This window comes from Trachurus japonicus, chromosome 2, assembly GCF_045865225.1.
Source record: "Trachurus japonicus isolate A0001 chromosome 2, Traja_1.0".
In the NCBI taxonomy this organism is placed as follows: domain Eukaryota; kingdom Metazoa; phylum Chordata; class Actinopteri; order Carangiformes; family Carangidae; genus Trachurus; species Trachurus japonicus.
In genome coordinates, this window is record NC_140908.1 from 8,707,586 (window position 1) to 8,722,938 (window position 15,353).

General features: G+C 41.1%; 1 protein-coding gene across 2 annotated transcripts; it reads right to left on the reverse strand.

The window, feature by feature from the left end:
- Positions 1-691: 691 nt before the first annotated feature.
- On the reverse strand, positions 692-6,834 carry pln2 (phospholamban 2). Of its 2 annotated transcripts, none has more exons than XM_085798962.1 (2): positions 6,722-6,834; positions 692-2,530 (listed from the first exon to the last, which is right to left on the reverse strand). In XM_085798962.1, the coding sequence occupies exon 2, from the start codon at positions 2,376-2,378 to the stop codon at positions 2,217-2,219; it is 162 nt and encodes a 53-aa protein (XP_085655088.1). In that variant the 5' UTR covers positions 2,379-2,530; positions 6,722-6,834; the 3' UTR covers positions 692-2,216. The 2 variants fall into 2 exon arrangements, with proteins under 2 accessions (XP_085655088.1, XP_085655096.1); XM_085798970.1 differs by having other exon boundaries at positions 692-2,585; positions 6,722-6,772.
- Positions 6,835-15,353: the final 8,519 nt, after the last annotated feature.

Genomic DNA, 15,353 nt, shown 5'->3' on the forward strand with positions numbered 1-15,353 from the left:
TTACTTTTCTTCAATAAATCTAAATTATTATTATTATTATTATTATTATTATTATTATTATTAAAAGTATAAATATAATAGGTGGCATAATTAAAAGCCTTCTCTTCAGCTTATCTTTATCAGAAATCTCCCTGCAGCTTCTTGCCCAATCAAGATTTTCCTTGGCTAGTTGCTAGGTAGAAAACATGTCAGGGAGCTCTGTGATTGGCGTTTAACCTTTAAAACGATTTTTGTTCGGTTTCTTCTACAGCTGCTTGGGGAAATTGTCTATAGCTTGTTTTTAACACACTGAATTTAATTTTAAAATGTTAAATTATGAAGAAACATAGCTATTAGTGCCAAATCTGAAGTTTACCACATTCCTGGACTTCTTTTCATCTCCTCTTCTCATGTAGTAAAGGTTAACCGGTAAGTCGGTTTTAGACAGTTAAAGGTGTTAGCAATTAGCTAATTAGCCAACCTGCCTTTGTAGACGTAGGCTACCAACTCTTTTATAAATTATTATACTTAAATGATGAATTGGAATATGAAATAAAGACACACCTGTACCAGGAAAAACAAAAGGAAAAAAACACTTATTTTCTTTATCATGCAATTTATTTGGTGGCTTGTAAGTAGTTTTGAAGTCAGGTGGTACAACTTTCCAGACATCCATAAAGAAAGACCATTCAATAACTTATTTAATTTCAATTCATGGCAGATGTAGTTAAGATGCATTATGTGTACAGTAAATGTGGCTGGTATAAATTGTTATAATTATATTAGTTTCTTCTGGACTTCATAATGCACATTACAGTTGCTTTTCTGCACCTCTGCAGCCACTATCAGGACACTTGTGCTGTAATTTAACACAAATGTTGGCATCAGTCAGCTTAGCTATAATAACTAAATAGAAATAGAACACATCTTATCGCCATAAAGTGATATCACGCCATGCAAAGTGAAATTTCCTTCTCTGATAAACTGCATGTTCTGTATGTCAGGCTTACAATATAGCAGGGATTGTGTGAGGTGTGTTGTGCACGTCCAAACTGGTGCTCACTGATCTGAATACACTGAGTATTAAGTGTAATAGTTCATACCTCATGTAGAAAATTGCATGGTTGAGATTTTTATGTAGCCCACTGGTGAGAAATACCTGCAGCTTCTACTTTACAGGCCAACAGTCCTTTGAACCATTGCTAAATAAATATGATACACTGTAGTATGTGATTCAGAATGGGTCAAATGTGAGTTTTCCATTTCCTTCTGCACTTGAGTGGTTCAAATGAGCATTTAGTAGTAATTTGTGCAGCTTTTTCAACATCACTGCCATGTTTTATGTTAGTTTGGCAGGGAAGATGGCTCCAGATACTGTGATACCCACGAGTCTCTGCTGCCGTTGCCGATGATGAAGAAGCCAGAGGAGATGCAAATCAGAGAGGTAAGGATTTGAAACACTGCTCTGGTTTTACTGAATTTTATCCAAAAGTGAACACATTTATGCTACCAGTTGTATCATCAGTGCAGTCTTTACCTTGTCTATATGTTATATATCCTCTCACCATCATTTTTTATACACAACAAATCCTATAGAGGGATTTTTATGTTCTGAATATTGAGATATCTGGGAATGGAAGTAAAAATGCTGATGGAAAAAAATCATTTCCAGCATGTTTATCTTTCTCCTCTTGGTGGGGGCGGTGGCAGGATGAAGGAACAGGGTTCATGGGAAATGGAAGTTAAACAAAAGTGATGTATTATATTTCAGTATCACTCACATTGTCGGTATTTTACTGATGCAGGAGACATTTAAATGTTGTACAGGATGTCTTGAATCCTCTGTGAATCGACTTGAATCAGTACATTGTGATGTGAGCATGGTATTAATGTGGAGGAGCAGCAGGCAGATACACATGCATACAGTATATCAGTGAAGTTTAAACTGTAGAAGTCGGGTCACTTTTGATCATTCCCTTGAGAAAGACAGGCAGGGAAGCTGATCCCTGATCAGCCCTCACAGAAACATCATCCTTGAGCTCAGCCACAGCCATGAACCGAGAGAGTTTGGCAGTGATCCTCCTCCGTGGCTGTTGTCAAACAGAGTTAGGCTGATATATGGGGATATTATTGCTTCCTTTAGAAATCTGATCTGTGTGAATCAGTAAAAGCCATATATCAGCCAAACTCGTTTCCACAGCACAGCCTCCCCAAACTCTCTGGAGCTCGGCCCCCTCTCAGCTGCTCAGCAGGACGATGATGTAGATGAGGAGCAGGCAGATGAGGATGAGGGTGAAGTTGACAAACAGCTCCTGCAGGTTCCTCTTGGCCTGTGGGTTCACCTCGATCTGAGACGCTCGGCGGATGGCCGACTTGGTCATGTGCTGAACACGCTCCATGGCGACAGCGGAGAGGTTAGATTTTGGTCAGCTGGATGAAGAGAGGAGGGAACTGAGTCAGGCTCCTGGACCGAGGTGAAGTCTGGGAGTCTGGAGGTGGACCGCTTCCTGGTTACACAACAAAAACCTCTTCTCTTCTCCTCTCTTCTCTTCTTTTCTCTTCTCTTCTCTTCTTTTCTCTACTCGTCTCGTCTCGTCTCTTCTCTCCTGACAAAGTGAGAGGGAAGAGGAAACAGGGACAGTGAGAAAACAAAGGGCTGCAGACAACAGAACTCACTGTTTACCTCAGTTTCAGTTCAGCACCCTCCTGTGTGTGACGTCTGTTGCGTGACCTTTGTGTACGGCGGCATGTGGTGTGATGGTGATTACAGAGCAGCTCACAGGCGTCAGCTGAGGCCTGATGATGTGTGAAAACCAGACTCCAATCGAGTGGCAGCTACAGAAAATGTCTTCACAATGACAATGTTCTCACACGGAGAAAAAAGCCTGTTATTTCATCAAAACACAAAGAAAGGGTCTAAAACGGAGACATTACACCACTCTTCCTGTAAAGTCATAACTACCATCGCGCATTTTCTTGTGTATATTCAATTTTCGGCAGGCAATTACGCCGCCTACAGACTATTTGTCTGCAGGGTCTCACTCTCACTGGAGCACCACGCGCTCTGTTCTGACATAATGAGAAATCCTAAGCTGCACAGGCTCGCTGCGCCTCTCAGCCGACAGCCAATTAAAGCTAAGGATCTCAGCACAGAAGATCACAAATTTCCAATGCTATGAAATGGTTTCCACTTCCTGTCCTCTAAGTGGGCGTGGCCGTGATCACTTGTTCATGTCAAAACATAACAGTAATACACAAAATGAGATACAGCATGAATTTGCATCTGATGTTGTTGCTTCAAATCTGATCAAACCACTGCAGACTCTGTCAGTCTGGGTTGAGGTGATGCACTCTAATGTCCATGTTTAATGGTGGCTCTAATCTCACAGCATGAAATTTAAAAAAAACAGCTCTGAGTTGAGGAAGTAGCTGGAACAAAATAAAATAAGTACTGAATATGCAGCTGCAGGCTGAGCGTCTGTAATCTGATCTGGGACTTTCCTCACATCAGAGTCATAGTGACAAGGTGACCGTGCTTTTGCATTAGCAGCTCCAACAGACAGTGAGTGAACATCTGAGGACCTGAACATCAGCTCTGTCTCGTTCTTCTTTATTTTTAATAAGGTAAAAGTCATGCTAGCGTCCCCTGCTGGGTAAATTGTTCATTACAGTCTGATACAAAACTGAAAAAAGACTAAATCCAGCCTTGTGAATGGTCATGCCTGCTAGTTGTGGTGCTAATCCAATCTGTTTTATTTCTTATTGATACCTCCACTGTGCTTAGGATGCTAAAGCTGGACTGAACTAGACTTTTCAACACTTCTATTTTTATCATTTCACTTTTGTTACACCCTTGATTTGCCTCTGAGTCACCTGTTATCACTTGACACATTAACTACCACCCCATACACACTCACACACACATGCTATTTACTTCTAGTAGTCACTGGAGAAACACAATGTCTTTCCCCCACAAAAATCTTCAATTCCCCAGAGTCATATGAGAGGAGGCTTTAAACTCTGAGCCCTCCCTTGACGGCAGCAGCTCTGGATCCAAAAGAATAAATATCCATAATCCCTGGCCTTTTGTGAGGCCTCTGTCCAGCTCTGGGCCCCTGAATCATTCAACACAACAGGTGAAAAGCCTTCCACTTAATCTTATCTACCCCTCTTCCCCTTCTTCTTGCATTCAGCAAGAGAAAGGAGCGTTTTCATTGTGCCAGTAGTTTGACCTCTGACACCTTGGGTTAAATTGGGACTGGTGCGTGGGTGTCTACAGAGCTGTGAGGTACCGGTGCTCGACATTATCCTTAACTCGTCTTTACACATCAGCCACATCGTTATGTGCCGAGTGCCGACTGTCAGTCATTTCAAGGTGGAAGACGAGCTGTCGCTGCTTCCACGGTGGAGAAATGAGTGAAGAAATTAAATGAATGAACCCACTAGGCTTCACTTTGGAGTCTGTGAGTCTGTGGTTCACATAGCTCACATATCTCCTGCTAGATTTAACCCCTGACTCACCCAAACAGATACACTTTTCTTATTTTTCATCAAGTCATGTCTTTGTCATCACCTGCCTCTGTCTCGACCTCTCACGTCTCACAGGGCGACACAGACACAGCTGTTTGGATCATCTATGCCATAAAAACAAGCAACTGGAGCCAACACAAGGTGAGATGAAACACAGCCTTGGATTTAATTTAACTGAAGTTACACAATAATTGGACTCACAAAGGTCACACCAGAGCTAAATGCTAATCACAACTAGACCCCCGAGGAGTCGCTGATTAAAGCTGAAGTTTGATTAACAAAGTTGAGGAAACAACACATCCCTGCTGCACGTTATTTTAGTCAGTTTACTTCTGCAGGAAAGTTTCAGCCTCCAAACGTGCCACTGCTCAGCTACAAAGGCTCACCAGTTAATAAGAAACATGCCTAAGGGACGTTTTGAGAATTATTGACCCATTACGGAGAAATTAAGCACGTTTAATCAACAGCTGTGTCGGCCCATGATGTTGTCTCACTCATCCTCTCTGAGCCCTGTTGTTTAATCTGTTAATTGTTGTTTTCCTGGTTCACAGTAAAGTCACAAAGCTGTGTAGATATGAATTTGATGAGCAATAACTTTTTTTCCAATATATACATTTACCTCTGTTATTGAAATGTCTGTTTTAGTTTATTTCCCACTTCTCTTGTCCTCAAAATTCTCTCTAATACTTTTACTTTTTGATGCTTATTACTTTTATAAGTCGAGTTAACTCATGTTGAACTTTTAGAAACACAATCAGCTGTTGTCAGCTGTCGCTGCCAAGAGCTAAATCCCTCCAGTGTGACCAACAGAGAGAGTGTGACACGTCGATGTGTGTTGTGAGATCTGAAAGTGACTGAGTGTTTCATCTTAGAAGTAGAGACTAAAATATTTCTGTGTGTGTGTGTGTGTGTATTGTTCAGATTTGTAGATGCCGGTCATTCCATGGGTGTGAGTTTTATCAGCATGTGTCAGCACCGGTAGCTGTTGTCTTGAGTAGAAAAGGAGGCTGCACACAGATGTACAGGTACGCACACACACACAGTCAGCTGAGGTGACAGACACTATAAGCTCTCTATAAATTTCCTCTGATCCCTGTGTTGTTCATCATTTGATCCAAATCAATACATTTTTGAACAAAGGAGCTGCGGTATCATTTTTTTTTTACCTCTTAGAAAATGATTGACAGTTAAAAGGCCGAGCATGACAGCTATCGAGTTGAAATGTAGGTTACAGTGGATGGATACATGGGTTTGCTGATGCTGACCTATTATTCTAACTGGGGCAGGATCAGTGTCACCCACACACTGATGACAGCTGTTGGGTGCCAGTACATGAACCCAAATTAAAAACTGTCTTTTAAATTGGATCAACTTCATCAAACTAGTGAAAAACCCTGATGAGCATTGTTTCCATTGTTCAAGTTGGTTCTTTTGTTTTTTACTGAGTAACAAGTGTCACCATCCACTATTTTGCCATTTTTTCCTAAACACACCATGTGAATATAAGTCATGTGGAGGCTAAAAGTCATTACAGTAGTCAAAGCTCAATTGTTAGAACCAGAACAATAACTTTAATCCCTCGATTTTATCCAGTTCAGCCTCCTGTGCAGCCTGTTTCAACTCCTTTAACTTTAACTCTGATGCATGCCATGTGCTGTATCAGCGGTGGAAGACACTTGACTGGACGAAGTCTGTGAGAAGATTGAGTCAATTTGGCTCCTCAGAGCTCCTAAATAAAATCATGTGGCTTGGATGGGAATGTAAGAAGTGCAGATGAGTGTTTATCCCTCTGGGAGGTTCAGTCCTGTTTCCATTCCCCCTCCCCACGCCCCCCCCTCTTCAGAGCTGTGTTTACTCTATGTGAACAATGACTTTTTTATAAGAAGCAATGATTCATAGAGTACTCCTCTGTAATCTTTACATAAAAAGTAGCCTCCTCTGACCCCCACAGGGAGAGAAATGATGTAGCTATGTATCTCTAGTCTGCACAGAACACTTAAGAGTTACTACAAACATGTAAAGTGACTAACATGAATCTCTGGAGGTCTCCATCAGAGAGCAAGGTTAATTCATTAAGATTAAAGCCTTTGTTTTTACGGATCATCTGAAGCGTTTAAATCATCATCGAATGTGATCGTTATTTCCTCATCTACGGTCTAATATCGTCTAGAAATGAAATTAGATTGAAAGATGGCAGGATGCTGCCTCTTACCTCTGAGATGAGAACAGAGCTGGTTGGAGTTTGAGAGAGAAATGTCAGATATGCAACTCTCTCCAAGGCTGTAAACACAATGTGAGAGAGGGAGAGAGAGAGAGAGAGAGAGAGGGAGAGGGAGAGAGGCAGGACATCCTAGAAAAGATTGTAGCGGGGATAGCAAGGTCGTACGATGGTGAATTATACATGTAACTAGCCAGTAACTACTGGGGCAGTTCAGTGTAGTTCAGGAATTTAGGTTTGGCTGCTAAAAGCTGAAAGTGATAAGTTGTTAAAACTTTGACCCGAGACGGATGCAAGGTCTGAAAGCACTCTGAATAATGTGTATATATAATGTCAATATAATATTTAATATGGACATTTTGTGTAACAGTTGTTTTGACATTTTGTAGTAATTTAGTCAAATAAACTAGAGTAATTGCTGCTGCAGATACAGTTATCCTAAAATAGGGATTAACCTTAGAAACATGTTTTTTTTTTAATATATATAAACAAGTGCAAGAAGCAGAAGTGTTTTCAGGCTTTTTCAACTTTTGTCATGCTCACCCACTTTTTAACTCTTTCTTCGGTGCTGTGGATGAGCACCATGCGCGCATCCGTGACCAATCAGCTGTGAAGGGCCGATGCATCATCAGAGCTAGACCACGGTTTGGCCAACATTCAAACATCACGGCTGGAATACACTATTGTCTTCGTTATCCTGGCAGGCCAGTGGACACTTGGCACACGTGTGGTGCCGGTGAACAGCTGATGGCACCTCTAAATATACAGTTTGGCTATGACCACGCCATTGAAGAGCCTGGAAATTGATCCTCTGGGACCCGGATATTGCTAAAGCAGCAATGACAAAATAATTTCCCCAGGTAGCCTCGGTATCTAAGTGTCTTTTTTATTTGCTGTTGTTTGCTGCCCTCTCATTTTTAATATATATCACATGCTCTGACTTTATTCTCCAAAACTAAGAGAATGTAGGTTAACTCAGATTTTGAAAACAACAAATTCTTGGTCTTTGGAAAAGCACGTGTTTGGATGTGTGTGAAGTCATGGACAGCCTCTTTCACTTGGGCGAAATCAAAAAAGACAAGGGGCTCCAAAAACTCAGGAAAAGTAAAAATAACCCCCCTGCTGTGGCCCAGAAAGAGTTGCATTTGCCTTATAAGGAGAATCTACATGTAAACAGGCTGTCAGTCACGTACTGGGCAGTCTGCTTTGTTGTTATTGCTACTCACTGCTCCACTGTGGATACACACTTTACACAGTCAGAGTACATGGACACACACATATTTCTACCACAGTCTCTTCTGACAACCAGGGATAAGATGAAGATGATTGTCCCTGTGGGAGACGGAGCTGCTCAAGTAGGAAATGAAACATGTTAATGAAAATAGACAATTCGACTTTTTTGGGACCAAGAAAACAGTTCAGAGAACAAAATAAGCCGTTAAATTTAATGAGACAAGGAAAAATATTCATCTGTGTGCAATAGACAAATGAAAGATCCATTAAAATCTGGATTTCAGTGCCTTTATTACCAATTTCTATATAAATGTCTTTAATTATCTCCTGGAAATGGAGTACAAAGTTATGTTTCCTAATTTTAGGTATAACAGCATCACCAGGTCTTACTTTAACATTGAGCTCAGAGTTGTTCTTAAAGGCTCATTAGTGGGGGATTAATTGATGCTTTTGAAGTCTTTCTGATGGTACATGGACCAAACTCTGGCATTTATCAGACCAGTTCCCCCAGAGGGTTAAAGGTGGTCTTTCAAAACAAAGCACTGATATAATGCCATCAGACGTGCAGTACAATATCAAGAAATGTTAAGGTTATATAAAGACTATTTGAAAGGTCATCTGTCTCTGAAGGGATGGAGGTTTTTGGGGCGGCATCTCATTTGATTCCTTCCTCTGCTCTTTAGCCACGGCAGAGCTCTAATATTAAGTCATTGCAATGCAGACATTGCAGTTTATCAATCAAGGTGACAAGTAAAGAGGCACAGCGAAAAGACATGGCTGCACCAGCTTTATTTTGAAACATAAATGTGAACTTGCAAAGTTGACTTATTGACCAATAGCAGGCCGTTTTGGAGTCTGACCTTTGCAGAGATGGAGAGCTGGGGAGGAAAAATGGAGGAAGCTTTTGTATTAACTGTGATGCACCATTGAGTTTAATTTAACCTCCTCTGTCAAAGTGACTGCTGCGCAGAGGAGGAATTGTTTGGCCCAGGACTGACAGGATAAATCTGGAACGTGACAGTCATTACCACGGCTGTGCTGCTCTCTAGCCAGGCCCTCAAATCCACGAGGAGCTGTCCAGCGGCAATCAGATCAGACTGGAGCTGTAATGGGCAGCATCCAGGTGTGAAAGTGTAAAAGGGGAAGTGTGAAAAGGGCAATCCTGAAACAGAAACATTACTGTGAGTTGATGCATCCTGTAATGTTAAAAAAGAGAGTTGTGCTGGTTTTATGATCCCTGTGATATAACATGTGGTGATAAATATGTCTGATGGACTATAAGTGTCTCAGCGATCCATTTTTATCATCACTGCCGTCTTATTCATCCCCATGAACACACTGTTTTCATTTCTAGCTGAAAAATAATTATAAAAAAGTCTCCCCTAAGAAACTAGTTTCCTTTTTTTTCCCTCCTCAGCAACAGTTCAGCTCTGCAGCCTTACATGGTGAAATGCCAGACTGCTCCGACCCAATCCTAGAAAGAGAGGACGATACAGAGGGAGAGAAACAACTGGGCTGATGCAGAAAACCACAGCAGAGAAAACAGCCAGCGCAGAACGGCTCGACTGGCCACAGATGTGAGTGAAGAGCACACATACATGAAAAGCTAATCCTCCTGGGGATTCCTCTCCTTTAAGAGTTCCCTCTTCCTTCAAACTTTGCCCAAAATATCAACTAGTATCATGACATACTGTACGCAAATGATTATTATGAAATCTGATGAGTCCATTCCCCCTGGACATCAGTTTTAACTGCATACTTGCTGAGTTTTATCGATGCAGAATATCTTTCTCTTTACTATGCATCAAGGTTATTATAGTTTTAAAATTTTCATTAGTTTTATTTTCATTTAGTTTTTCAGTTTGCTTTTTTATTTCAGTTTAGTTTTAGTTAGTTCAACAAGTGATTAAGCAGTTTTAGTTTGGTTTAGTTTTTATTTAGTCCTATATGCACAAAACAGCAGTCTGCACATCTGCACTAAGCTAATGGCTACCTTGCTCCAGTTTGGTAGCGAGTCCAAACCAGGCAGCCATGCAGATGCTGCAGCAGGTACTGTAGCTGTATGGGGAAATGCATTAACAGTCCACACGCTGTCATAAATTTAGTTTGGCGCGTCTGCACAGAGAACCTCGGAGCTACGCAGGCGCAGGAAGAATAATTCAAGCTTTAGTCTTTCTGTGCATGTTAGAAAAAGAATTAGAGGAAAACTGGACATTATGAATGTACAATAACTCTACAGTATATTGTAAATAAAGCAGACATGTTTAGCTCCACATGTCAGTGGTTATTTAACAAAAGGAAGTGTCCACTCACGGCTTCCTCTCTTTTCACTTCATCCTGCACAGAGCTGTAATATTGTATATGAATTTATTACTGTAGCTGGGACTGCTGGCATTTTATAGATGTATAGATGGACAGATGGATGGATGTAGAGACAGAGAGAAGGCGTATTAGGGGTGAATAGGGATGCAGAGGGGGTTTACCCCATCAGCTGTGTTTACTCTGGAAGACTTACTGCTTCTGTTGGCAGCTTCACACACATTCTCTCTCTCTGCCTCCTTCTCCCTCTCTGTTCTCCAGATATAGCCAGCTATGTGGAGGAGCCTACAACCCTTTTTATTTTTTCCTAGAGCCCTCTCTCTAAGAGCATGGTTTATCAGATATGAGCTTTTGAAGCCCAGTACCAACGCAACGTGACGATTCCCCCCTTGAATCCCACGCTTCCCAAGTCTTTGTGAATTGAATTGTATGAAGATTAAATTAAGAAAATAACTAATTTAGAAACTGTATTGCTGTGAAATCTTAGAATGAAACATCTAGATCAGGTGTCACTTGATATTAATCCGTCACTTAGCAAGCTGACAGAAATGTTGTTGACACAGTGCAGCGATGTCTGTATGTGTGTTCACACTAATGCACTGGACCTAATGTGATTTCAAGGAACACAGAACGCACACACACCTAAATCTGATCATTTAATTTTAATGAGTCATTTGTGGTGTGTGTGTGTGTGTGTGGTAGAGCACACACCATACTGCCAGTGTGAGGAAATATGATTATAATCTAAGTGTTTACATTTCAGTAGAGCCGAGGGAGTCACACAGCAGCAGTGATGTGAAGGCTTCGGACACGAGGCGAGTGACTGACAGTGTTTACAGCCTGTAGCAGAGCGTGGCACTGACTGATCAACAGCTAAGAGTGAGAGAGTGAGGATGTTAGTGTAGGCTACAGGTCACAATAACTCAAGCAGACAGCTTCTGTTACTATATACCATGGCTGTCAATCCTCCCCCCAAATCAGATTCGAATTTCTAACACTTCTTATGCTAAATATTCAAATTATATTCAAAATTTTAATGTGTAACATTTGCAACATACTTAAGTTTTACCAACTAAATATAAAACTTCAAGGAGGGAAATCGAAATATTATAAATAGTGGTGCAACGAATCACAGTTGATCCGTGATCGGCACATAAGTGGTGCGCGGATCGATCGATAAAAAGAAAGAAAGAATGTGTGCGTATAGTGTGGGAACATGCAGGCCACCGCCCCAGCCGAATAAACGGGCAATTAAAAAAACTCTGCTAGTTAATTTGAAGCTGCAGCTCTACGTCGTGCACAACAACTAAATTGTTTTATGAACATGTTTACTACCCCGAACATCGTGACACACTACGTTAATTTGCGTTGTTGTGGAAGGCACATGTTGGAACGTCAGTTTTCACCTTCGAATGTTCTCATTTTGAAAATAATTTGAATTCTGTTCGAATAGCGAAGTTCGATCTGACAGCCCGACTCAGGGCCGTTGCTAGGAATTCCGGGCCCCCTGAAAGAATACTAAAGTGGGCCCCTGTCCCCTGACTTTTCCCCTTCTTTCTTAGACTATGTATGTATTATCATTTTTTATTTAGCCTACTTTGTTTTTAGTTGTTTTGTTTTGCTAATGCAGCAATATGAGTATTAGTCAGGGTCATATGCAGAATAATTCAGTCATACAAAGATTATACTGGGTTTTTTGTGGGCCCCACTGGGCGCTGGGCCCCTAGAATTATCATCACCTTTCTCCCCTATACAACGGCCCTGGCCCGACTATACACCAGGGATGCCCTGATTGATCTGCCTCCATTGTCGGTGTTTTTTATAAACTAAACATTTGCATTACTGGTGTTTCCAGTTGGTAGGAATGTGTGTCAGCATCCTGAGGGTGTGGAGGTCGGGATGATGATTGGACGCCCTCATTCCTTATTGCAATAACTCTATGCATCCAACAAGCTGAAGAGCCTCAGAGACTCTGAAACACTTCCAGCTGTTGGGATGCTGCTCTGCTCTGCTCAGAAGGTGATAAAGAGTTTCATCCTCAGGGATCAAAAGTCCCACAGGATGCTGAAGGAAGTCTCCCAAGCTGCCGAGCTCTGTCCCAGCTGCCAGCGCTCCCCATGTAGAATAACACAAATCTATAATGCTCCCAGTTTTTCCTAAATAAACATTTGAAATACAGAGCAGCCCTCCTCTGTCATTCTGATCTAAAATCAAAAACGCAGCACACCCAGTCTGAGGCATCCACCTGTCACATCTCCTAAAATAATCCACAAAGCCAGCACACCTTATCTGTCTCGCTAAAATAAATCAAAGGCACCCAACCTACTAAATCGGGAACACCACAAATCCACCAGGCACAGGCGTTGGCATTGTCTGGTCATTTCAAATCCAACACACCTGATGTTGAACCTGAAATGACTCAAATGGCCTCCAACTCCAATGATGTAGCACAGTATCCAAAAGTAACCGCAGCCGGCTACTGTTGCTGCAGCCCATCGTGGCATGCGAATCATACATCTCATATAGATAATAAAACCACATAAAGCAAATGCAGCCCTGAATAAAAACCACACAAATGCGCGGCACCTCATCTGCACCGGCCTCCGCCCCTGTCTCCAAAAGGACGGCATCCCTTAGAGATACTCGGCAACAATCATTCAAATATCAGAAGGCCCTGGGACACTCGGCCTCTAAAAATAACACAAATCAGCCGCTGGATTTTTGGACGCACCGGTCATCCCTCTGAAAATAGAAACCCCAAATGCACCGAGACTGATCTGCTGGGAGATCAGAGCTGCAGTTGGCGCATGTATCAATTCTGGCTTTGCATAAAATGCTTTTTCACTTTGATGAACTCTTCTGCGAGCCAGAGAGAAATGAATGTGTTTCCAGAGGGATGGGGTTAGGACAATGTCCAGTGGTGATAAATAAATCCAAGCATGTAAACAAAGCAAAAAGCAGCAGTGAGGTATTCCTGACTTCCTCATCCAGGCCCGGACAACCCTGCACAGGATGGATGGGCACATAGAAGGGAATATGGATGCACAAAAAGCATGATCAAATATGTAGTTGGTGGAATTATGTTCTCTAAACTCCCATTTATTTTCTTTAATCTACTGTAATTAATGCAAAGTTCGTATAACGAGGAAATCTGAGCCGTACTAAACAATGTGGCAGCGAGCTGTAACCCTGTTCCAGAGAGGATTACATACGGTATGTTGCAGATAGTGCAGGCCACTAAATGCATAACTAAATGTTCTTATCATTGGCCGTCATTAGAGCACAGTGGGCATTCTTTCCATTGATACAGAATTGTGTCATCACATCCAGTCTATAAACAGAACCTGTGTTCACAGAGTCGGCCTCAGGAGTACAACAGGCTGTGATCCCGTTGAGGCCTGTGAGACCTTTGCAGTGTAATTAAGATGCGACAGTGCAGGTCGACAACAGGAAGATCTCTGTGATAGTTTGTGGCGGTAATGACTTCATTCTGCCTCAGAGTTGAGTCGTTAGCAGGTGGGCTGTTCAGGAAACAAAGTCAGACATGTCTCGTCACAGAGGCTTCGTTCCACTGGCTCCTGGATGTGATGTGAGTGCAGACTGTGGCAGTGCTTTTTTGGGGACAATTTGTGCCGTTTTATTTATTTTTTTAACTTTTTTATTCATAACGTGCATTTAATTCATATACAATTAATAGATGAAAGAGAGAGAGAAGAAACAACCACCACCACCACCACACAAGTTGAAATTAAAATGTAAATAAAATTACACCTTTGACAGAAAAGACAAGCAGTAAGCTAAAAGAAGAACACAAAACATGGGGACCCCTACTCCCCCCTCCCACTCCCCACCAACCCACACAAACACACACCCAAACACACTCAAACTCACAGGTTCAACAAAAACATTCATTTTCAACCGTATTTTAGCTGCAACTTTTTCCATTATAAAGATCTCATTCACCTTTTGTTACCGTTGTGTGGAATTGGGGGGTTGTGGTTGCAACCATCAAGTTGTTTGTTTATTATACAGATCCCCATTAGCTGCAGCAAAGCCACAGCTATTCTTCCTGGGGTCCAACAGTATCAAATATACAGTTGAAAACACAAAACATAAACATTATAAAAATTAAAAACAAAAAAACAAGTGAGCGATATGCTTCACCTAACAAAACAAAAACAGAATAAGTGTTTACATTTCTTAACTGTGCTTCATTCCTTCTTTGTTATATTAATTGTTCACATACTAATCCTATTACCCATATTTCTACATATCATATATGTATACTGTACATCATTACACATCACACATCATACTTGTATATACATTCATTCTACAGAATATACATTATAATAACACATATCATATATCCATCGAAATATACTCCATATATAAATATACCATGTTGTCTTACTTTGATAAATGCTGTTTTATTAATATTTTGAATTTCTTTGTGTTCGTGGTGAGTTTGATATTTTTTGGCAGTGAATTCCATTCTTTCATACCTCTATACAAAACCGTACGCTTGATGGCGTTAGATCTTGCTTTAGGTAATGTAAAGTTTCCTACAGCTGCATGTCTGGTGATATATTTATATTTTATATTTAAGTTGTGATCTTTTTATTTAGCAAATTTGTGCCTTAATCGTCAAAAATGGCAGATATTAGGAATTAACAGTTGCAGATGGGTTAAAACACATGTCCAGTGATCTGCATTGCGTTTAATTTTTTCTCCACCACTAAAATTGTGTATTTTTTATTTATAGTTACCATAAATAAACAGAAATTGCTAATTTCAAGAAAGTTACTGCATATGATTGACATTTTCACTTTGTGTGTTTTGGAGAAAAGACATGATGTGCAAAACTAATACCATGTGCCTTAACACAGCAGCCAGGAATGATCTAGTCAAAGGTCGGTCACTCAGCACATCACCGTCCTGCTGATCCAAGGCTGAGAACCATCTGGTTTGAGGAGAAATATCTGATTGACTACAGTTATTTAGAGCATCCTGATAGGATGATGGACTGCTGTGGTTAACATAGAAGATTGTGATTGGATGGTGGACTCTCTAA

What these genes read in the sequence shown, in the direction of transcription:
- pln2 (XM_085798962.1), bottom strand. Translation starts at nt 2,378, where the DNA reads ATGGAGCGTGTTCAGCACATGACCAAGTCGGCCATCCGCCGAGCGTCT.